At 36.8% G+C, this 26,130-nt stretch overlaps 1 protein-coding gene across 1 annotated transcript in view; it reads right to left on the bottom strand.

Annotated features, from left to right (window-relative positions):
• Window positions 1-13,773, bottom strand: part of PPFIA2 (PTPRF interacting protein alpha 2) — a 467,265-nt gene extending 453,492 nt beyond the window's left edge. Inside the window, exons 1-2 of the mRNA XM_053658775.1 lie at window positions 13,649-13,773; window positions 9,195-9,445 (exon numbers count right to left, since the gene is read on the bottom strand). Coding sequence (XP_053514750.1) covers window positions 9,195-9,443 — 249 coding nt within the window. The 5' untranslated portion in view covers window positions 9,444-9,445; window positions 13,649-13,773. The remainder of the gene's footprint in view (window positions 1-9,194; window positions 9,446-13,648) is intronic.
• Between the last annotated feature and the right edge of the window lie 12,357 nt (window positions 13,774-26,130).

Genomic DNA, 26,130 nt, shown 5'->3' with positions numbered 1-26,130 from the left:
AAGTAAAATCTAGATATTATACTTCCTAGTTAAATACTTTTCCATGGGACCCACACACTCTTGTTTATTAAAAGGACATGATGGGCTAAGGACAAAGTATGCTAAGTCCATAAAAAGGCAAATTATTAATATCATAACTGAAAATTTGGGATCCTTGAATATTTGTGCTCAGTATAATTATACTAACCCTAATAATCACTTCACATTTCATTAATAGTAATTTTGTTTGCCTTATTAGAACTTAGGAGTAGTTATGAGAAATGTTTTCCATGGTCCATGTCTCTTCAAGAAAGTTTCCAGAGAAGTTTAATATTTCTCTAAATCTAGACAAATATAATGAAATGAAGGAGATGGCTCATAGTTACACAAACATAAGCCATGAATGGAATCCTGATGAGTACCACTTACCCACAGTGTGGTGTTGAACAAGTTACTTAACCTCTCTTTGCCTTGGCATTATCATCTGTAAAATGGGAATAATAATCATAACGACCTCATTGGAAAGTTTTGAGGATTCACTGAAATGATACATCTAGCAATTTAATGAATGATCTAGATTCAGAAATCAGCATTATTATCTCTTCTAATTCCCTCAGATGAAGAAATGAACCTCAAATAAAATTTCAGACAGTGATCTCAGCTTTTCTGCTCATGCTTAGAGAGTAAATTATCTGTCGTTTTTTTTTGGAAGTTAAAAGTCTATTTCATAATTCTAGTTCAGAATAGGACTGTATAATATAAAAAGCTCTGATCTCCTACCCAACCTGAAGCTTCCACTCTTGTACTAAGTTCAGACTTGTTTCAAGCTTTGAAGCCCACAATGAAGGCCAGGGGCATGGTGGTCTGTCTTTGATATTCTTCATTCACATCGACTGTTTCTGACTCTGTCAGAGTCAGGGCCTGATAAAGAGAAACTGGAAAAATCACAGTGCTATGTGACTTACCCAGGTATCATCCATGGTCAGCCAGGGCCTTCTGAAGGGAAAATATATAATCAGTGACCCTCCTTCTGGAGTATGTTTGTGGCTGTGCCAAGTAAAACTTCTTCTTCCCCAGTTTTACATGACCTGCTTAGAGTAGAGTCTCTTCTCTGATACGAAACTCCCAATTCATCACGCACTGATCACCATTTAGGAGTCAGGACTTCTGACACCTAAATCCACCTAAACCCTAACAAGGTACTCACTCTGTGGGTTTACACCCTAAGCAAACATCCCTTTTGAGGGTCCCATTTGCTTTTCAAAAAAATCACCACCTTTCATCTTGGCATTGGAGGGTTATAGCTTGCCTGAGGAATGCTATATCATAGCTCAGGGCATCTCAAGTCACAGCTGACTTCAGACTCTACATCCCTCAGCTTCTGGAGGAAACAAACACATCAAGCTCTCCGAATGCTTTTCTTGAAGCCCTTCTCACTCAGCTAAGTTGAATGGGAACCACTCAGCCCTCACACGGGGAGTGGTAGATTACATACAGCAAACCAACAGCTCTCCAAGACACTCTGTCTCTCTTTGAGTTTTACCACCTCAAACTCTGTAGAATCTTAAAATGGAGTTTGAGCTAATTCTGGACTTACTAGTTGGACTATATCTTAGCACCTCCTGCAAGTAAGGTTTTGTACTTCACTTATGTAGCCTCCCCTCAAACAGAAAGATTCCTTTTTAATATGTGGATGCTTAAATAAAACATTGCCTGGGATAGTGGGAGTGTTCAGAAATACTAGCTATGGCTATTATTTATCTAACTTTATTATTTAATATTTAAAGAGTGGTCAGATGAGGAGTTGCTCATATTTAAAAAAATAGAGGAAAAAGTCTAAATGATTTAAAAACCAAGACAGTTTGGTGTCATAAGAGACAAGAGAGTAGGTATTTTGTTTTGTTGAGAAGGGACTAATCCCACTGCTGGATTTTGCAGTGAATTTTAGTAAAACAAAACAACTGCACTCATCATCAATTGATTCCTGGTGACTTGATTTCGAGCAGTGAGTTAGAGGGAAAGCCAGACCACATTTGTTTTAAAGAGTGAATAAAAGCGGAAAAAATTGAGACAGTGAAGACAGACAAGCTGGGAAATAAGTTTATTGGAAAAGAAAGGTTAGATTGGTAGCTATGAGGAGATAGTGTTTTGTTTTTGTTGTTGTTATTGGTTTGTATTTGTCATCATTTTACTTTTAAGAAATAGATTTTAATGTTACTCACCAAAAAAACAGTCTGTGTGTGTGGGGGGGTAGGGAGAGGGAGAGAGAGAAATTGAAGATACTAGAGACAGAGAAAAAATTATTGGAGGAGATGAAAATGAGGGATCAAGGATTTAGAATGGCGTATTAGTTCTAAGCCGGAAAGGCAATACTTAAGATCGAAGGCAATGCTCAAGACTGGAGAATGTAAGTGAATAAAGACAATGTGGGTCTAAATAAGTGTACAGTGGTACATAAGCAAAGAATGTATATTGAAGGACAACATACCTAGTAGCCTATGAAAGGGATGGTTATGAAGAATTAAGGACATGGGAATTTCAAGATAAAATAATTAATGGCATTGTTTGGCACAAAGATTCAAGGGACGTGAAGAACAAAAGAATATCAATAGATTTGCAAAATATGCATCCATTGGTAGGATACAGAAATGTATTTTTAGAAGAATGATGATAAAAGAAGTCTGATTGAAAGGGTTAAGAAAAAGAGATATAAATAAGGAGAAATAAAGAGATATACATAATGAAAAATAAAAGCTGCAAGTGAATACAATTTCATTTGGCCAGGGGTTAAATAACTAACCAGTAGAAAGAAAAGCACATTAAGAAAATAGAATGAATGGCTACAGTAAAAGGTAGCAAAAGATGCAGCATCTTTCTCTGAGAGGAACAAAAAAGCAAATGCGCAGTATGACGGCTTAGGTTTCCTTGAAAAGTAAGAAGCTCAATCTAAATGTTATCTTCTCATCACAAGAGAGAGGGTTGTTGTTTGACTAATCAAGGGTCATGTGAGAGTGGCCTTTGTAGAAGTGGGAAATTTGGAAAAAGTAATTAGAAGAGTGTAGTTAAGAAATGCTTTAATATAAATAAATAGATAAATAAATAAACTTGCAAGTTTGAGAAAGATTTTTGAGAGTAAAAATTTTCATTCTTTTGATGTGTGCTAGTGTTCATTATTACCCAGTAAAATTGTGCAGTTAAGGTTGGCTAAGAATAATGATGATAATATCTATGGTAATAACAACATCAATAGCTGAATTTAACATTTATTGAGCATGTACTATCTATGAGTCACTGGATTAATCATTTGACATGCTCCAGCTCATTTATTGCTCATAATGATCCTAAATGGCAGGGTCTATTATCATTTGAATTAACTACTTTAACCAAGGTTATTGAGTTAGTAAGTAGCAAGCCAAAAAGATACCTAGGTAGTGCGCCTCCAGAGTAAAAGCGACTTATGTCCTCTCTGCAAGTTTCACTTAAATATTTTGCATGTTTTAAATATCAAAATATAATTATATTCCTCTTCTCCACCAGTAGCCTCTTTTATTTAATTCCTCTTCTAAGTGTACACTAGCACATCCCAGTTTATGAAAATACCTCCTGACGTTTTATAATGTTCAGGGTTTCTGAAGTACACATATACATCTCTTTTCAACCACTATTTCAGGAAGATATCATTCCTTCTTCCGATTAAGGAAAGAGAGTTTCAGAGAAGTCAAGTTATTTACCAATGGTTCCTCAACCAGTAAGTGGAAGAACCCCATTTCATATTCAGATCTTCTGACTCAAGTCCAAAGCCTTAGCCATGAAATTCATTATCAGTTCTTGTTTCTTCTTTCTCTTCAATATTCTTTCTGTTTATTGTCTCTGTTAGATTCAAGGTTCACTGTCCTATTTTAAATTCCTACATTTCACCAAAACTACATTACGTTATCATGATAAACTTTCCCTAACATAACGATGACCCAAGTGACTCTTAGCTTAGATTACACTGCATTATTTTAGCAATACATTGATTGCACTTATGGTCCAGTACTTCATCCCTCCTCATAATTTTGCCATGTGATTTCATACTACTTTCCACTTTGTCCCTGGTCTTGGCTAAGTAATAGTACAAAAAGAAAAAAATAACAAGAAGAAGCTTAAAGAACATGTGATTGTTTCTGCTTTATTCCTACACCTGTGCCATAACCATGAATAACCCCACCTATTGCAGCATTAGACACATGCACAGCACTGAGTGACACCAGTTGGTCTAGCCAAGGCCATTCATACCAGACTATGGCCAGTACAACTAACTGAGTCAACCTTCAGCTAGCCAGTGGCACAAGTGAGCACAGTCAAACCAACCAATCCATGACACAGAGCTTTCGTGTTGTTTGCCACACAGCATTATTTTAGCAATAGATAGCTAATGCATGAGTACTATGCAATCTATCCTAAATCAACTGTCAGAGTAATACCTCTTCATTATTACTGTATCATGTCACCAGTTCAAAGTTCTACTGATTATCCTGTATACAAACTCCTGTTCTTAGCAGTCACCACTCATGAGCAGGCCACACTCCTGCACTGCCTCTGTATAAAACTTCATTCCTACCCTAAAGCTCCTCAGTAAACAAAACTGTTAGTTATTCTCTTTATTTAATTCCTATTTAGTCTTCTTCAAGAAAAGAAAAGATACTGCTAGCTCATTGGTCTTCCTGTGAAAATCAGAAAGCCCCAAGCCTAACCTGGAAAGCAGAGAATAGGCTGAATTTCTAGCCCCCAAATGCCCTTGAACAGGGTCCTGTGCAAAACTCTACTGCCCCACAGGAAATACCTTTCAATTAGTTACAACCTTTCCTTTCCTTTCCTTTCCTTTCCTTTCTAAAACCTCCTCCTACATGAAATTTTCTGTAGTTAATAACAACTAATATTATATCCCAAATATTTTAGTACATTTATAATTTTTTCAATACTATGTTAATTGAGATCCATTTATATAATTTTTGCTAACCAACTCTATTCCTTAAGTTGTCTGGGAGCCAAATTATATTATTTTCCCATATTTCCTTTACAAACATATGTAACTATTTAATCACACACCGGAAGCACTCAATATATGTAAAATGAGGTAATAAAAAGAAATTTTAAACTTTTATATACGACTTTTTGCAATAAAAATCTTGCTGCCTTCAATTTTTCTTTAAATAATCTTAATAACCATATTAGTAATTAACAAATATTTGCCCTGATTTAAAAAATGTGGAACTATTTATTTTATCAATATACCCAGTAAATTTTTCTAATACTTAGTAATATGTATATATCTGAGCATCAGAACCATATGTGTATATATTTATATATAATTAAATTAGTTAAGACAAATATAATTATTGTCATATTTAAGGCTTCATAAATTAATTAGTTCTTACTTATATTACTACTTACATTATTTTCTTCAATTAGCATAAACTACCCTTTAAGGTATCATCAGTATTAGCAACCTGATATAGCATGGAGTCTGAAGACTGGACTCAAGTTGATGATGTATGGTAGAATAACAATATAAACCAGATCTTCCTGTTTCAAGTTTATTGCTCTTTTTACATCAAAACACGTATACATTTAGTTCTGGTTTTGTTTTAAGAGCCCTTACTACTGGTACTCTACTGGTTGAGACGGTTGTAGATGATTAACATGCTCCTGTTCTCAAGGACTTTATAATGTAGGTTGCTAAACAGGCACATAATCAAGTAACAGCAATAATATGGTAAATGATAAAGGTAAAGAACACGGAGGAAATGTGCTCGGTGCAGAGAAGTCTTCTGGGAAGATAGAGAATCTTGGCTGGGATGAAAAGTGAATCAGACAAAGATACTGAGGAGGAACATTATGGGCAGAGAAATAAATATGCATTAAAAAAAGACTAGACGAGATGAAGTTTGTGGGGACATTGCAAACAGTGAACTGTTATTCAATCATACAACTTTACACATTTGCAAAAATGAAAATGTTAGGTGATAGAATAATGAAGCAGTTCAACACCACATGTAGCAGAAAAACAGAAAATAAGAAATAACAGAGATATTTGAGGGTTATTTAATAGATTATAAACAGTATGGCCCAAAGAGGACTGAATTCAGAGAAGAGGGAGAAAGCATTATCTGTGAGGACTCTTGGGTGTCTGGGTGAAGAACTCAAGTAGATTTGTTTGAGGAATGGGAGACAAATGACTGAGTTGGGGGCACATCGAATCTGAGGTCCTGTGGCATATTTAACTGGGTCTATGGAAGGTACGAAATTGACAGTCTAGCCTGGAGATATGGAATAATTTAAATTTATCAGCACTGTTTAACATATTTACACCTAATCACATAATGAAGAACTAAACACTATGGCTACTACACCTTTTATACAGTTAGGGTTGTTAAAATCACTGCTACATTTGTTTGTAAAGTAATGATAGGAGAGAAAGTGACTAAAGCAAAGTACCAAATCATCAACACCTGATAGTATTATACAGGCAATTTTTACAATGACATGTCATTGAGTTTGACTCTTGGAATTCTTTCCCATGTTTGCTGAAATAATTTTCATTATTTATGTTATTTCAGTAGTGTTCAATTTTACATGCTATTTCTGCCTTAAAACTCACATGTACAGTAATCATTTCATCCTCCAAGCTAAATGGCAAATGCAGTGCCAACAAACACAGTGGGTACATTGTTAACGAAATACTCAAAAGATTCAAAGGTACCACTTAAAGACCATAGTCCTCTGTTACATACAGAAAACCTATCGCCCATAAGGCACAGACTCGGTTATTAAAAATCTGCTTTGAAAAAATGGCAAGACCATCACTATTTTAAGAACCTATGGATTACTAGGAGCATTCAATGTTTATAATGGTGAAATACAAAACAATGTTGAAAATGTGTGTCCAAGTATTTGTAAAAGAGATCGGAACCATATGCATCTAAACGTAGAAGTTCATAGTCCCTAGTATATAATTTCCAAACCTATACACTCTATAAACAGGTAATTTGTTTACAAGTGTGTTGCAACCTTGACTGGTGGCAAAACCAGACCTGTACTAACATGAGACATTTATAGTTTTTATTTTTTCCAAGCAATAAAAGTGTTCATAGACATGAAAATGTATAATTATGGGGTGCTATTGAGAATCTTTCTAGAGGGGTGTTCTATAACATATATTACATAACTACAAAAAACTCAAAAAACCTCTGAACTGTAAAACACAGCTGGCCCCAAGGGATTCGGATAATAGACTGACTAAAATTCAACACTTGAAATTTCAGGTCATGTTATAAACTTGATATTCAATATATCAGAATTTCTAGAAGGAAAATTTTTCATTCTTGTATCCTAAAGAGAGATTTATCTACCCACTATCATTATATAGGAACACAATTCCAGTTTTTTTGTTTTTGCCTTAAAATATTTTGTTGTAGTAATTTGTATTTACAGTATCCTTATGAAATAATCACTCAGTTTTGTAAAGACAGAGAAAAAATTTAAAAACCCAGTTATTCTAGAATCACTTTGATAGAGTTAGGATCTAAATTGATATCCTCAAGCTTGGATGAGATATAAAAAGATAAATGTAGGAAAGGTACTTGCATATTTTCATACTTAGTACCAAAGAGTCGACTTCGGAGAAGGGAAAATAGGAACACATGTAGCATTTATGCAACTCAGTTATAAACTTCATTTGACTACTTCTCCAGGACACAATGAAACTTATACCCAAATATAATACAGTCCTGGGTTTTTTCATGGAACATTCTATCCAGAAAGAGAAATGATTGTCAAATTCTACACTTGTCACAGAACAGCATGACTGGTTAAGGGGTGCACTTGAACAACAGCATTGACCAACTCAAGTCCTAGTGAAGAGTAAGCATGATGGTGATCAGTTTAGAAATTACCTTCTGAAGAACAATTGCAAAGACTGAAATATCTAGCTTGAAAAATAAAAATTTTGGTTAAGATATTTGAAATGAATCAACTCGTTCTTTGCAATTAAACAAACCAGTGTACCAAGTGGAGAGAGTTACTAGAAACACTGTATCTTAAAACAAGGCAAACTGAAAATGAAAACAAAAAGGACCAGGACAGGAATTACCCACTGAGGGTTATGGGATTACTTAATGGGGTTGTGACAAAAGGTTCCTTTCCATTTTGAAAGTGATAAAAATCTCAGCACTACTGTCCAAGTTGAGCTGGGTTTAGAATTTTATCATCTTTGATTATATGATTTTAATATTTATGAAAACATAATGTTTACAAGATATAACATCACGGAGAGAAATCAACTCTTCAACATTTGCTATTGTACTTAGAGCAGAGGGCCAATCAAATATGCATTTACAAGAAAAATATAGTTTATTGGAGGTGATTATTAAAAATCTCATTTATATTCTAAGCTTTTTCTCATACATAGAAAAAACACAATTATGCTATTCTTAAATAAGAAAACTGACTTATTATTAACTGGAAATTCTTAAAATATTATATTCTTTTTCACAAAATAATATTCTTGACAAAAATATACTAAAAATAACTCATCTAACAATTTTAAGTTGGTGAAAATAGGTCTGAACTTTTGCCTTTTTTTCTAATTTCCAAAATAATTTATTTAAATAGAAAACTACTTAAAACTTTCTTTTTTTGAGTGGAGAGGGTAGGTAATACATGAATAACTCCAAGATTTTTTAAGCAGGTACTTAAAAATCTTAAAAAGATTTTTAAAGCATTTTTAAAGAAGGACATGTAAAAAGTTGATTTCCAAACTACTGTTGCTTCTGAAGACAGAACACACAACTGAAAAAGAAAAGTACATACTTTTACATGCCAGGATTATGTTTAAGATGCAAGGAAAGAAGAGAAAATCAACTATTCCTACATCCAGGTGACAGGTAGCTGATCAACAGGTGATTTTCTAACCTCACCAAAACATACAAAAACTTTTTTAAAAGACCAGATAGAAACTCAGTGCTTCACACTTCCAATCACCAACGCACCTCATTTTCCTTTGAGGCAAGTTTTATGTGAATCAATGATCTACTCTTAAATTTTTCTCACCAAAACATGCATATCATGTATTTTAAGGAAAAAAGTAATTATAAGAATGGGAATAAAGCAAAGCTTACTCAAGTCACATTTTCTATTGCAATAGGAAGGGCAAATGCTACCAGAAGGCATACCTGTGGCAGGGCTGAATTGAGCTGTCTCTGGAGCGAATCTCTGTCATAGATGACATCCTGCAGTCTTTGCTGGGCAAGTGAAAGACTTTCTTGTGTCTCTCGAAGGGTGTCTAGAAGACGGTCCCTTTCATCTAGCATATTCACCATCAGCTGCTCAAAATGGGAGTCTGAGTCCGAGCCACTGCTTTGGGACCCCCTTTGGCTCATTGGGGTGTCCTCATTAATCGTGGGCATCACTTCACACATCATTGCTTAAACAAAGTAAAAAGGAGGGAAGTCTTAGTAAAGAAATGGTTGCCAATAATGCCGCCTGGCCCTCAACTCACCAAATGCTTAGCAGCTCATTAGCCTAATGTCCCTTTATTCCTTACCCACTGCCCCAACTCCAAGCAAACTAAATATTTTGACCACAGTGAAAAACAATTAATTGACCTTCCAACAACCAACATGCTCGCTTTTAATGAAACAGCTTGGCTTTACCTACTACTTAAAGTTTTTTTCATGACTTATGCCACCTAATTAAATTTACAGTCATTTGTTTCTATACTTATTAATTGATCATTTTTCTTTCCCTGCAAGTTTACAAATCCCTTATTGTTAATACTTCCATGTTACCTTTATTTGTTACATTGTTCACGACAAGCACAGTGCCTGGCACTTAGTGGGCGGGCAGCAAATTATTTTTAAATGACTTAAATAATTCAATGAACTAATGTTCATCCCTTTGTTTAGGGAAATCCACAAATAAGTGAGTATTCTGTTTATATAATAATCAGTTTTCCCTTTTTAATTTTATCAACCGATTTTTTCACACCAGTTTAAAGCTTCTTGACTTTACAACTCCCAGTATTTTAATTCTATATGCTCTCTTCCCAAATTCCTGCAGTGGCCTAGCGATTGAATTAGATATAAGCTTTATGAAATAGACTGAGGTACATAAATGTGTTGAGGTTAATGTATTACTAATTGCACTTCATATTCCTTTGTTTCCTGTGAGCTGCCTTGTCTGGTTTTCCTCCAAACATTACAAACTAACACTCTTTCAGATATTCCACAAAACAGATGCCATAAATCACATTAGCTAATGTAGTAACTTCACATCTTAGCTGCTAACCAGAGGCTCCCAACCATGAAATAAACGAACTGCTCGGGGTATTTTTTAAATCATTTATTAATTTGATTTAAAATAGACAACACACATATTAGGATATAATATCAGTCTACTATGTGGCATTTTAATAATCAGAAATCATCTCATTTTATCTTTTATCCTCTACCTTATATTTGAGAAAGAATCAAACCCATCTCAGTTTCAGTTCTTGTACAGAGGCCAGTGGCTATTAATTAGAGGGCTTGGTTTCGGAGAAGGCTGATTTGGAGAAAGGCTGGTTTGGCTGTTGATCCTAAAGCATTCTTCGGTTTTGTAATACAAGATCAATTCATTTTTCTGCCTACATATACCTGTCTTTGGGAAAAATGTTTATGGTGATATTTTCAAATAAAAGGCCAAGACTCACTAACTCAACAGCTAATTACTTTATACGTGATTTTTCATATAAAATGAGTTATTAAGAAGAGAAATTAAATTATCTATGAATAATTTGGCCAGGGCTCACTGAAAACGATGGGACACTTCCAGAAAGACGAGAAGAAAGTACTTTTCTGACTGATATCCTATGTAAAAAAATTAAGGAGGATAATTTTTAGAATAACTCAAGACAATGCTTTGAATTATTGCCCATCATTCAAAACAGTGGGCTACCTGAAGGTAAGAATTTGACTTGTTCAATTCCTTAATGACCCTAAAATAAATAACAGAGTAGATACACAAAGATGTACTAATGCACATGTATGCATGCACATACAGACATAATTACTATCATTAAATACTTAATGATGAAAATATAATATTTGCTGTATTATTTCAATTTGAATGCTATTCAAACACTAAAACAAATGTGGAAAACGAGACTCTCTTCTAAGTGCTACAAATTGTCTTTACCTTGACTGAAAAGAAATTGCAAAACAAATAAAGTGTTCCAACACAGTGAAATACTTCAAACAATTAGCTCTCTTGCCATGCATGAAATATACACACTGAGCAGCTGTGTCATTCTGAGAAATCATTACCAGGAACCAATGTGGGATTTTTGGTTTGTTTGATTTTGGTTTTTTGTTTGTTTGTTTGTTTGTTTGTTTGGGTTTTTTGTTTTTTTGTTTTTTGACATTCAAGGTTACAACAAAATAATGGCAGAGGAAACAGCAGCAATGTGATAATTTGTGCCAAAACATTTGCAGGATTTAAATTTGGGGGTTACTTAAATATTATTAAATTAGTATTTTAAATATTTTATATTTCTTGAAAGAAAGCTAATAGCCCATCTTCACTTGGAATAACTTATAAAAACTTTATATTCCGAGAAAAAATATAACTTCAGTAATTACCTCCACTAAAATTTTCTCCTCAATATACTAGCCTAATTCCAACAAAGCCTTTTTGTCACCGTGAGACATTAGACATTCACAAACTTTAGGCTCTTATAGATCAATATAAAGCTGGTCTTAGATTTAGTCCAGAGATGCTATGATGAGAAGCACCTTAGGGACTTAGAAAGTCTATTAAATCTACACTCAAGAGAACTTGATTCAACTTCACTTCTATAGCATGTGAACAAGGGAGAGTCACTTCACCTGTCAAAACTTTAGTTTTCTCTTTTGTAGAGTTAATAATCTATGCTTTTTTTAAAGCCTGTTTTAAGGCTCTTATAATATATCTGACTGAGATCACATAATAAAATACTAAAGTGTTATTACAAATTTAAGTATTTATTTCTATTATATAGTGACCAACATTCATTGTTGTAGGAAGAATATTTTGCTTTTATGATTCATTCTGCTTCCATGCCTAAAGGTTTAATTCCAGTGGGTACTCTGAACTCTCCAAATTCAATTAAAAAAAAAATCAAACGATGCAAAAGTTACCTAGGAAACATGCTGCTTTTCTTTACCAACAGTGAATCCAAATAAGTAAATCTAAACTCTTCTCAACAAAACTAGGAGAAAAGGTTTCTACCAAAAATAAGGCCACTTTCATAAACTACCTTAGCTTCTTATAATAGAGCTCAGATTCTAACATAAATCAAAAAATACTTATATAATCCTTAAAATATAATATAACCTATTTCTCAAAGGCACATTTTAAATATTAAAAGCAATGAAAAATCTTGTGAGAGTTAAACACCTTCTTATAGATGACATCTGAAGCCAACTTGCACAATCCAGAAGCCCATGGTTATTCAACCTCTAGGATATTTCATCCTCATACACCACTTAAAACTTTTGTAATCATTTTCAGAACTAAAACTGCCTTGCATGTCATAATTTATGAAAAACAAGGAAGGGACTACTCCTAGTTTGCTTTGACATTTGCCTTTTCATCTCCTCCTCCCCAAAGTCAATTGGATACATGAATTGTTATCCTCCTCGGGATGATGACGCCTTGTTCATTAAATTACTGAAGGTTACCAAACCTAGTAGAGATTATTTTATTATAGAAGGGAAAAAATAATAATAAAGTTGATTGGTGTAATTATCCCAGTGCTTAGCTTGAATAATTTTATACAAGGAAAACCAACTCCCTCATTCTTACTTAGCACATAACCTTGACTGTCTTCTAAATCTCTCTGATTTCAAAATAAAAGTTTGAATGCCCACTGGAGTCATCACCCAAAAGCTTTCAAGATCCTATGTGTTTCTTAGCAATATATTCCCTTCAAGCAGTACCTATTCAAATATAATAGTGCTACAAAAGGCTTTCTTTTTTTCTGTCAGTGAATCACTTTACCCAGGCAGACCACAAGGATTTAGACCCCAATAGTGGCAAAGATGACATTATTTTTGATAGTTTCTTTTGCAAAGATTTAGTCTAAACTACCCCAGCTCCATCCCGGTTAACCCACAAAAAAAGTAATTTGGTGAGAGAAATCCTAGCCATTGTCTGATTGATTACATTATATGAATATTCCTCCTCCTATTTAACTCTTCGAAATCCCCTGTCCTCAGGAAATATTATCACCTCTAAAGGAAGCATTTTACACTTTCTTCACCCCAGAGGGTTTACAGATGGTCAAAGAGCCGGCACACCTACGTGGCCGGGTAGTTATCTCCCGGCCACACCCCCCCACCCCCGTGAAGAAGTTGACTTCATAATTTCCACACCGAAAATTCTTCATTAAGCCCAACAGGCGAGAACCCAGCAGGAAGGGGGCAGAGAAGGGGGAGGAGGGATGGGGCGGGGGGAGAAGGCACAGGAAGGTTCGGAGCAGTAACTGGCAAGAGGAATTTGCGTCTCATTTTCCCCGGGGGCGGGGTGGGGCCGCGGGCGGGGAGGAGGCAAAGTAAATAAACGAATAAAGCGGTAAGGAAAGCGCGTCACTCCAATACAGTGTTTGTACCTAAGGTCGGTAATTTCGGTCCCGCTGCTTCGGTGGATCAATGACGACCGCAGTCTCCGGCTCCACTCGAGGGGCGGCTCACGCCGGGCGCTCCTGGACCATCTCCCTAGCAACGGGAGGAGAGAGGCCGCTGAGACCCCCGCGAGCCCCGGCGCCCGCCCGGAACGCGCCCCGGCTCCGCGGCGCGGCGGCGGCTCCGCATCGTCCCGCGGCGCCGTCAGCCGCGCGGAGGAGAAGCGTCCATCGGAAAAATGGCATATTACAAATTTTGCTTTGGGAAGCAGAGCTCGGTTCAGACCATTGTCAAAGGGAGGAGAGGGGGAGGCGGCTCTTAAAGCAGCCGCGGCCCCTTTGCCGGAGCCGCCGCAGCCCCGCGCGTGCAGCTGGAGACCCGGGCGGGGAGCCGCGAGCGGGGGGCTGGGCTGGGCTCGCGGAAACTTAACCCGGCGGCGCCGCTCCCGCCGAGTCCGGGCCACCTGCAAGGTCCCCACCCACCCCACCCCCGCCAGCCCACACGCACGGCACGGGAAACGGAGTGACGAGTGTCTGGGAGAGAAGTTTCCCACCCCGTCCCCCACCCGGAGCCCTGCGGAGTTTGGGGCCGACGCCGGGAGTGGGAAAGCCGAAGGGAAGAGAGTCCCAGGGAAGGGAGAAGCAGGACAGGTCCCCTCCTGGCTCCCGGCTGCGCCTCGGCGTCTCATTTCACCTAAGAGAGGTGCCTCTCCTCCGGAAAGGGCGCCGTCAGTCACCCCCTTACACCCGGTTTCTCCTCCCAGCCTCTTTGCAAGCCTCCGCGCTGCTCCAGCAACCACCCTGCTGAGACCCGCTTTGGAGGCTACATCTCCGCTCCCCACTTGCCTCGCGCTGTCGCTGCTGCTGCTGCTGCTGCTGCTCCTCCTCCGTCTCTCCCCACTCCTCCTCCTTGGCAGCCGCCACCTCCTCTTCCCCTGGAACAAGGGCTTCCCCTGGAAGCTGCTGCAGTGGTTTCCACCGGCCCTTAAATAAATTCTGAAGTAATCACGTCTTTGCTCTCCTCCTCACGCACACGCGCTCGCGGATGTACACCACTACCCCGGAGCGGCTGCCGGGCTGCTGGGGCTCGCGCTGGTCCCAGTGCCTCCCGCGAGGGGCCCAGGCCGGAGCTGGGGATGGGCAGGTGTGGGAAGTGGGGACGCTCTTCCACGCCCGACCTTCCCTCCTACACAATGGTCTTTGCAGGAGAGCGCGTGGCGGCCCGCGCTGCTGGGGAGGGGAATGGGCTTGGGCACCGACTGGCTCTCAGGTCTTCCCTGCCTGTCATTTCTTTAAGCAGCTTCCTTTTCCCAGGGTTGTAAAGACCTGAGTCAATCCAGGGTGTGGCGGCGTCTGTCACTTCTCATTACCTCTCCAGCTCCTCTTCCTTCATTGCTTTGGCAATAAGAATTGTACACTAAGTACTCCCTACCCTAGGACATTCCAGCTTGGAGCCCAGTCTGGTTTCCATCGTGTTTCAGTTCCTCTGTACCTAAACACCCCTTTACCTAGTCTCCTCTCCTTCATTCGTACAAACCCATCTCGTCAAGGGGTAGGGAGGAAGCAGAAGACAAAACCAGTATCTACTCTCATCAAAAAAGAAATAATTTCAGTGAGAGAAATTCACATACCCTAGTTTCAGTGAAAAGAAAGAGGGTGTTCAGAGGGAATTGGGAGAAGGGTTAAATGTTAGGAATAATTTGGGACTTAGTGCAAGTACCCTTAGGACATAGTGCAAGAAATCAAAAAGGTATATTTTACTTTTGTTTAAAGCAAAGAGTCACAAGCTAACTAAAGAAACAGTATTCAAATACCAGCTCCCTTAAATTAGGTACAATATTAAAAAACATCTTTCATTTTTAGGGTAGGATTTAATTCATGTAGCGAATCCACAGAGAAATGTTAAGTCAAATAAATGTATTTACCTTCTTCTCTTCCAGATTGTTACTCAAATTCTGCACCACAAGACAATCCTATAAGAATTAAGTGTAAAGATATGAAAAGCGAAATGAAAGGTAAGAATAATATAAGGACTCATTAGATGTCAACCAGAACACACTCTCAAATATAATGTACATATAGATCATTCATGGATCTTCTTAAGTTGTGAATTCTGATTCGCTAGGATTGGGGTGGACCCTGAGTTTCTGCACTTTTACCAGCTCCCAGATAGGACCACCTCTTGAGCAGCCAAGATCTGGACCACTCAATCAACTTCTCCCTCTCCGCTGCTTAAATACCCTTAACCATAAGGAACCCATTAACACAAAAGGTGGCCCAGTCCATTTTCAAATAGATCTGATTGTATAATAGCTTTATTTTGTTAACCAGACATTAGTACTCTTATAATTTTCATTCTCTGGAATTCCCCTGAAGACATAGTCCTTATACACAACAGATCTTCATATTTTTAAAGACAGTTAATGTGTATGTGTCTTTGTCCAAGAATTCCTCCCTTAGGCAAAGAATTGGTTCTAATTTTCTTGATAATCAATAGTCATCAAAAGTGGTCTCAGATGTTCTTAGCATTTCTAAGAAGAGTCTTGATTTGCATGATTACCATTCACATATCAAATAAAGATTTCAATTCTAAGTATAATCCCCCACATTCATTTGACACAACAGCACTGAAAGGCTACCCTATAGTTGGTATCACAGAAAGGAAGAATTTGGCAATGGAAGGCAGAGAGAAAAGGCTATTTTATTAAGGAGACAGAATCTGCATGGTTCCTCTCAGCCTAGGAACCACCCCAACGCCACTGCCAAGAGTATAAATAACATATTCTATCAAACTGAGAGACCTTTTTAAGAAACAATTTTGCAGAAAACATCAGGTGAACCAATTCATAAGAGAGGAGTCACTCTCTGTACCTTTAGTAATCTTTAACTTAGCATTCAAGAGAATCTCCAAAACATTTCTGGGCCTGTCCCCAGAGTTAGAGATTCAGTAGGTCTGTGGTGTGGCCAAAGATTTTGCATTCCTAATAAATTCCTAAGTAATGCTAATAATACTGTTAGGTCAGAAATCCCACTTTGAGAACAATTAACGACTGCTTAAGTTAATCTGGAGAAACTTGGAAAGGCATAAGTACAGAACATAAAAAAATAGCTGATAAATATTTTGCACTCAAAGCAAAAATCTCTCACACAAATACAAAACCAGCTATTTTGCTGAAGTTATCATCTGTTCCTGAGTTTGATAGCCTAGAATCAGTGATTGAGATGAAATAGTCAACTAGGTTTAGGCAGAGGTAGTAGAAGCCACCTCTTTCTTTAGTCTTAGTACCTGACATTAATGAAACCATTTGAGCCATAAAGACGTATAATATTGCCAGCCACACTTACTAATGCTTCCACAGCACATTTTATTTCAAATATGAGTTTTTTATCTTTATACTCTCTTAGGTGCAGAATGTCATACAGCCACTCTCATTTTTACTACAGTAGCTAGTCTTTCCATCTCTTTAGATATTCTGAATAGTGCATGGTTTATTAATAATCTCATAATAGTAATAATAAGAAGCATTTGTTTTATTTAAATCAAAGATAGTTTTGTTTGTAAAGATAAAATTTACTTTAATCAGCACCAAACAAAATGGGTAGTTAAGCATGGGCCATAACAATAACAAAGATTTAATAAATGGCATAATTTGTCTTTTTAAGTGCAAGGATAATTTTCATGCAGAATGAAAGCAAGTAATGTTAGTTGTAACAGACATGTTGATATCACTATCACCTAATTTCAACAATATAGTTACCCATTTATGAAAACATTTTCTATACTCACAATAGTTCACATTAACATATTAAAATACTTAGATGATATTTTCTGCACTTCCAGTTATTGGCGAGTTTAAAATTTAAGATGGATTTGACAGTAGGAGTAGTTCCCACCATACACTTTTAATCTTGTGTGAACATAAATTTTATTTTATTTTCGTTAAACAATTAGGCCATGAACTATTATTACTTTATTACTTTATTTATTTATTTATTTAGAGTAAGCAACAAATAAGCCCAAATATATAATGTATCAAATGCAATTGAAGTTCATTTTTCACTCTCTCAGTATTCCAAGTGAGAATTGGTTAGTGAGCTACTTCATTCTACACAGTAATTTAGACTTCTTTCTTGTCTGAATTCTGTCATCTATCTCCCGGAATTTTGGGTCCAGGTGATGGGAAGATAAGGAGAGGCTGGAGAAGACACATGAATTCTAAACTCCTTGGTCCAAAAGTAACACACACTTTTCTCACATTCAGTTGATGAAAACAACTCACAGGGCAATATCCATTACAAGAGAGTTTTGAATAGTCTAGATTTAAGGCCAGAAGACAAAGAAGCTTTGGTAAAAATTTAGCCAGTTCCTCCCACATATTATTTGCAAAAGTGATCATGGAAATAAAAGGTATGTAAAAAATATGTTATATTTAAATGTTCTACTTTTCATATATTTATAAATAGATTAAATTTAATTAATTGGATTAACAATCATGACATTAATAACAAATTGTAGCACAAATAGTAAGCATTATTTATTATGTAAGTTTTATGCTTTTTTTTTTATACTACACGTTACTTTGCTTACCTGACAAAAAAGGCAAACTACAGAATATGAAAGCTCTCCTAAGCACATGGTTGCTGACTCTTGTGCCTTCACATAAACATATAAGCATCAATTCTCACAAGATAAATTGTAAAATGTGACATTAATCAACCTTTATGCACTTATATGGGGTTACTGTAAAATGTAGCAATATGACAAATAGTCACTGAGATTTCAACTCATAACTAAAAATAACTTAGTATTGTAGAAGAGAAAACTCAGTTATTTTTGAAGTCAAGGTGTGATAAGAGAAGACAATGTTTATTACATATTCAATGTCATTGAATATCACTCTAAGAGCAATAGAAGGGCACTGAAAAATAAAATAATGATGACTTGTGAAATAAATTTTTATTCTTTGTAAAGGAAAGAAATAACATCATAGGAAAGAATATTTTCTTTCTAGCCCCCTATGTGATGAAATATTAAGAGAAAAATTTTAATTATATTCTTACTTTGTTTTTACTTAAAGAGGAGATATATTCTAATATAAATTCTCATGATAAAGGTTTCTATTTTTGCCTTGGCTCCAATGCAGGGACCCTCACTTTGTAACTAAAGAACCATAGAATTTTATGCTGAGTGTTCAAATCGAATTCCAGTCTTACAGATAAACAAAATAAAACTCGACAATATTAATTCCTGGATTTTCCAACTGAACTATATGAAGAAGCTAATCAGGTACTGCTTGATTTTAGATATCTACTTTTTAACTTCCATCAAATATAAATCTTCCAGAATTTGACTCAAAATTATTAATGATACCTAATTATTTTGATCATTGACATCACTGGTACTTTCCAATATATTTGTTTGAATCAATTGGCAACACAAAGTGAATGAAATTGAGGTAAATGATTATTGCTGCTCTTCAGATAAGAAATCATTAGAGGGAAAAGAGTCACCAACATAAAAATTAGTTTTTCCTCAGTGTTCACTATTCAAAGACATGTGTAAGCAGTCATGAATAGTAAATTAAACAAGAATAACTGATGTAGATAATCTTTATTTTAGACATAGTTTAAAGATTCATAGAACAATAAAGAATATAAATAAATACTTCAGAAAAGCTGAGTAGAAGACACATCTTCAATATTAAAATAAGAAGAATAATTTAATAAGTTTTAGACAGTTGATGTCATGTAGAGAACTCTCTTCAAAATAACAATTATACTCATATATAACGTCTTTAGTAACTGGCTCTTGCCTTCTCTTCATTTTTAAATGGGGTGGACTCAAGTTTACTTCTCATGAGTACAGAGGAGTGAGACATGGAAGGGAGATCAAGACCAAGTGAGGAAGTGTCAGGTGTCCTGGCATGCACTGCATGGAGTAAAAGAAAAAAAGTATTGCCAAACTTAGTAGCTGAAAACAGCAATCCGTTTCCTATTTATCATAGTACCACTGGGTCAAGAATTTAATAATAGTTTGCCTGGATAATTCTGACTTGTAACCTCCTAGATGGCTTATATGTATAACAGTGGCTAGACCCTGAGACTGGGGGTGGGGACAGCTAAAGCAGCTGGGGCTGACCAGGAGAGGTCTCGCTGTCTGTCTCTCTGTGTCTCTGTGTCTCTCTCTCTCTCTCTCTCTCTCTCTCTCTCTCTCTCTCGTCTTTTGGCTTCACTGTCTGATATTGCTCAATGGGATACTTTGGCCTTTCCCACAACATGGCAGCTCAAGAGCAGTCAGAATGGCAGCAGAAGTCACAGGCAAGTAGTGAACAAGGCAGAGCTGCTTCACATTTTTAAAAAGTACTTATTTATTTATGTTTAGAGGGGAAGGAGAGAGGGAGAGAAACATCAATGTATGGTTGCCTCTAGTGCATCCCCTGCAGGGAACTGGCTTGCAACCCAGGCATGTGCCCTGACTGGGAATTGAACCATGGTCATCTGGTTCGCAGACCTGTGCTCAATCCACTGAGCTACACCAGCCAGAGCTCTGCTTCACATTTTTATGACCTAGCTTTGAAAGTCACGTAGTGTCACTTCCACCATACTCATTTATTGGAGAACAGTCACAAGCTCTCTTGGTTTCAAGGGGAAAAAGCATACCCCCCAACCTACCTCTTAGTGGGAGGAGCATCAAAATCACATAATAATAAGAGTATTATTGAAGCCACTTTTAGCAAATAAAATCAGCCATAACAGCCTACTTTTCTGAAATACTGATTTGCTATTAAAAATATTCAATTTTATTAGGTGAATAAGTTTACAGTTTTAAAACTATAGGCAAACTAATTTTAAAAAATATAAGTAGCTAATAAAATGTTTGTTAGACATGGGCAGAATTCATAGGAATTGGGTATAGGATAAGCAGTTAGAAAACAGATCATGGATGTGTCAAACAGAAAGAGATGTAAAGATCAGAGATAGATACCCAATATTTATGAGTCACCTGGGTACTATATATTTATAATATGTAAATATACCTAAGAATAAATATACAAGAGCCTGTAAATGTTCAGGTAACACTAGATACACAAGAAAAAAATTCATTCACAGTCTTTTTTTGACCATCTATTGGTGACCTCAATTATAACCCTATATGTCCTCTGCTAAGCAACATAAAGGAAACTCATTACTGTTCATTAGGCTAATCAGAGAGTTATATCAGTTGGCCAGGTGTATTCGTTCCTGCATCTCTCTAGTAGGACAAGTATTTGTTGTTGGCCCTGAGCGTCTTCTGCTTGTTGACCCCCAGCTCAAACTTCAACTCTGGCCCTGGTAACCATGCCATCCGTGTGGAAGGTTGGTGAGGCAGAGAGAGGAATAGGACATTTGAGCATTGCATGCCCCAGAGTTCAGGTGGTATTGTCCTTCTATACTGTGCCTTTTCCTATATATGTTAATTTATCTTATCTCTTTTCTCTTGCTTCTATGTGTTTCAAATAAACAATAAAATGTGTAATTTGAGTATTTTAATTTGTTCTGTGAGCTTCCTTATTTCATGACCTCTGATATACCTTGCTGACAATATATTTGGAGGCCACCAGAGTATCAAGGTGATGTTCCATATGATACTTTATCTTGAAAAGTGAAGAAGTAAACTGACTTTTTTTATAACTTCAAATATCTTCCCAGTGTTATCTCCATGAACTGTATAGAAAACACAGCAAATAAACAACAAAAACCTGATACTAACCAACCAGGTGCCAGCCAACGGGATGTTCCCTGGAATCTTTGAATTCCCATTCAGCCACAGAAACTAAAACAGTCTCATAGACATTTTGTGACAGATGACTATCACCAAATGGTGTCAAACTGCAACCAGGTCCAGGTTTGATTTGTGTAGAAGAACCAGAAGCTGGATTCCTGGCAAGCTGGAGATAAAGGCTCAATATGATTCTTTGATTAATCTTGAAAGTATGCAAACCTGCATATTACGTAATTAAATTTATTATGGCAAACATTTGACCATAGTTAGTTAACAATTGTTATAGTATACATCTGTGTTTTATTTTCTTTTCATCTACTTTCCCCAGCAATTATAGAGTTTTGGAGTTATAAAACTGGTCTTTGGGTATTGAAATTTATTTTACAATTTATATATTTGCAAATACGGTCTTTACTTATAATTCTAGATGTCCATGAATCATCTAGAAATCAGCTGTGTAGGGGGTCAGGAGTCACACAATGTGATGAGATATAATGAAGGTGATATTGAAGCACAGACAAGAACCACTGAAACTATTGATGGGAAATTAGAGCTGAGGATGAGAAGGGTTTACTAAGTAAATCTGGGAATGAAGGGTGTCAAAGTGTAACAGCAACAGCAAGTAACCAGGGGCAGATAAACTGTAGCCTTCATAAGGACCCTGGATGGTGCCAATTTGGCTACAGCATGTAGGTGAGAGAGACTTAGAATGAAAGAAGAGAATGAAAATCTAAGAAAGACATGAAGGATGTAAACCTTCTTTAAGAGCTTAAAATGTATCCTGAGGGTAATAGGAAGCCTAGGAAACTTTAAAATTAAAAAAAGGTAGAATATATTTTGGAAAAGATAAACGTTGGGAGATAAGAAAGTTAAAAGTAAGATATGAAGACTGAACCACACTTTGATGGGGTATGAAACAGGCAGGATTATGTTTAGGTTCAAACAAAATGAGTTTGTTTGGTCATGTTGAATATTATCATCTGACTGTGAGCCATCCACTTAGAGGTATTCAAAAGGAGTTGATGCTGTTAATTTATCCAATGAGAAATCTGGACTGAAGATAAATATTTGTATATTATCATTGCATTTGAAACCATAGAACTACAGTCATCCCTCACTATATTGTGGTTAATTTATTGTAGCTTCCCTGTATTGCAGGTTTAAAAAACATATATATATGTATATAATTCTGTATCATGGAGTTTTTGCTATATTGTGGGATTTTGCAGTATATAGGTATTTATATAATATTTATGAGTTTAATTATTTTTCCCTAAAAATTTCAAAATAATATAAAATTATTAATTCAAACATATTAAAAGACTATTAAATCAAAATAAAACACAGTATGTATTTTATCTGTGTTTGAATAAATGAAGACCGTACTATACACCATGGAAAAGCATTACGCCAGTATTGCTTGCGCAAGTTTACCAACGTGATATTGTACACAGCACACTATTGGCTGACAGAATGAAAGGCGACCAACCACAGCACTGTGTTTTGTGTCCTGGGTGCTGATTGGCTCAGTGACCATAGCAGCGGTCTGTTTGTTCTGTACCGTGTCCACCTGCTCAGCATCTCTCCTCTCCACTTCACATTGACATCTGACTGTTGGGTGTAGTGTTGCTCTGCAGTGTTGGGTTTTTGTGAAATTTTCATAAAAGTTTGAATTTATTTCAAGCCCTGTGATGCCACCCAAATGTTCTGCCCCTTCTAAGGCTTCTGGCAGTGAACCCAAGCACCAGAGAAATATGCTTACCATCAAAGAAAAGGTGGAACTTCTCAACTTGTTAAAGGAAGGCAAAAGCTACTCTGCTGTAGGCCGCACATTACAGGATCAACAAATCTACTGTTTGCTGCATAGAGAAAGATGAGAAGAATATTAGGTCTACAGCAACAATGACTTTTAACAAGACTGCAAAGAGGGTGGTCACTTCCCACAATAAGGCCATTGTGAGGATGGAGTCTGCCTTGGCCCTGTGCATAAATGACTGCAGGGAGAAGAATATCTCTCTAGATACCAACACCATCTGGACGAAGACCAAGAAAGTTTATGATAGTTTTGGGGAAAGCACGGATGTTCACAAAGGTGACGAGGATGAAGACAAGGATGACAATGCAGGAGCAGGACCGTCGAGTGCTTCTCCCACCAGACCAACCCCGTTCAGTGCCAGCAAGGGCTGGTTTGACAACTTTCAGAGACACCTTGGACTCAAGAGTGTTTCTCTGCATGGAGAAGCTGCCTCTCTGGAAAAAATCATTGCCAGCAACTCCCCATAACTATGTTCATCACTCTGATGAAGAGATCAGTTACGTCTATGCCTTTAGCAGAAATAGAAGTTACAGCCCAGGGCGAAGATACTGCACCACCTGGTGAAGTGCCTGATGAAGTGGTGCCTTCAGAAGAGCTGAAATGCTCTTCTTGGCTGTGCAGTACATTCACCTCATCGTCATCACCTTCATCGCCATCAGTACTGCACAGCTACATACTTCATGATCTTCATCATTCAAGTTGTAGTATACTTCACTAGTGAGTACCCATATAGAATTTTATGTTGTTAAAATTATGTAGGTTTAAGAGTGTAAAAAGTGTTTAAGAGCATATGAAGTGTTTATAAGAGTGTGGGAAAGGTTAATAAGAGAGTGGGAAGGGTTTATAGGAGTGTGGGAAGGGTTTATAAAGCTTTAAAATATATATGAACAATAAAATAAGTATAACGCCGCTACTTCAAGGATTTTCACCTGTCAGTGGAACATAACTCTGGGGGGTCTCTGGAACATAACTCCCAGGATACGTGAGGGATCACTGACAATGAGTGTGGGGTTACAGAACCTCGGTGAACACTAGCATTTAAGGCATGGTTCTAGCAAGAAATAGGCAGACAAGGGAAGGAAATTTGGAGGGCCTGTCACAGATACATGCCAATAAAGAGAATAAACATTGCAAGAATTGGTAGGGTGGGTAACCACTATAGGATATTCCTGAAAAAATCAAGCAAGATAAAAACTGGAAAGCATCCCATGGATTTAGCAACAAGATATTTCTAGAATATTTAGCAAAGGAAGTTTCCCCAAAGTGATAATTACAGAAGACAAATCATATTGGGTTAAGAAGATTACAGGTTGAAACTGTGGCTGTTCAAGAAATGGGGTTGCTAATGGTGTGAAAAAGACAAAAGCAAACTGAAAAGACATAACAGAGTTCTTGTCTTGGAAGTCAGTTGAGTGCTAAGTGGTCCATAGGGGACATTTAGAAATTCCAGAACCCCCTGAAATTATAATGCAAAATTTACATATATATTCATAAGAGCATTTCTTTGAGATGAGTAGCTATAGTGTGAGATTCTCAAGTCAGAGATCAACATATTAGTAACCAGAACTGTATATAATATATTAAATACCCATTAGTATTATACACTAGGTATATAATCTTTATGATTTGCATAGACCCGAACTTATATACAGTAACAACACATTATTGTGACTGGTTTTGTTTGGAACAGGAAAACAAATCTTATCACTTTATTATCATGCATACTGTGGTATATTTTATCACTATCTGCTATCATTCACAATATTCTCTGAAAAAGATCATAAACTCCCCCTTGTTGCAATGCCCATTGCGCTGCCTTCTGTGGGAGGGGTATGCATCCCTTCTGTATCGACACAGACCAGGTCATGTTACCTTGTGGTGCAAGCGGCTGTGCCAAGGTGTAGTGGAAATGTGAAGACTCATCACAGTTTTGCTTTGGCTCTTTTTCTTTTCCACAAATCCAATAGACTCTCTAGTCCTTCAGCCTTTCTAACACATACTCATCAAAATCCCACCTTGTCTAATATGGTCATAGATCACTATTGTTAATATCGTTGCCATTTGTAGCCATTCCCCCTCTTTTCATTCCATATAAACACTGGAAAGGAAGGACTGAACGAAGAATTTTATATTTTTCATAGAACATGTATATATTGGGTGTTGAAAGTATAGTAATTAATATGAACCCTGTAAAAATAAAACAGGCTGCACTTTTTGATGCCTTAATGAATAAATAAAACAAAATCACAAGAGACTTTAGCATAAAAAGTAAACGTGTACTCCAGTGTAATTTTGTACAAATCAAACCACGAATGTTATTAAAGAAGGTAAAAGTGAATTTGGCTTTAAATGTTCTTTGTGAATTACATTAGGAAGTAAAAGTATGAGTAAATGGCTTGAACAAATATACAAAATTTATTTTGGAGATGAGGGGAGTGCAGAAAAAATTAAGTAAGAAAATGATCATCTGTTTAGAGAAGATATCTTAGGTAGAGAGGAGTAAGACATCTAAATAATCAGACACAAGATTCACTTGCTCCAATAAGTGACACTAAAATTTTAGTGAAAGAAGAAACTAGAGGGCATTGGAAGTAAATAACAGGAAGAGAAAGAACAAAGAGCTAACCACCTATTACATAGTACTGAGACTTACTGAGCTACTATATCTCAGTATGAGATATTTTAAAAGTAAAAAAATATGGTATCATGAGTAATGATCAAACAAACATGTGGATATGGTGATATCAAGATATATCTCTGTGTGTTTCTTCTTTGCCTATAGACAAAATTGCAATTCTTCTTATCTATAACTCTTCTCAGTGTGCATTTTCTCTGTATGACACATCCATCCTCCCAGTAACTAAGGCTCATAATTTTTTTTTGGGGGGGGGA

The sequence above is a fragment of the Artibeus jamaicensis genome, unplaced genomic scaffold (genome assembly GCF_021234435.1).
Source record: "Artibeus jamaicensis isolate MK-2021 breed Jamaican fruit bat unplaced genomic scaffold, CSHL_Jam_final scaffold_584, whole genome shotgun sequence".
Lineage (NCBI taxonomy): Eukaryota > Metazoa > Chordata > Mammalia > Chiroptera > Phyllostomidae > Artibeus > Artibeus jamaicensis.
The sequence above is the reverse complement of the archived record's forward strand: the minus strand, read 5'-3'. Positions and strand labels throughout refer to the sequence as shown.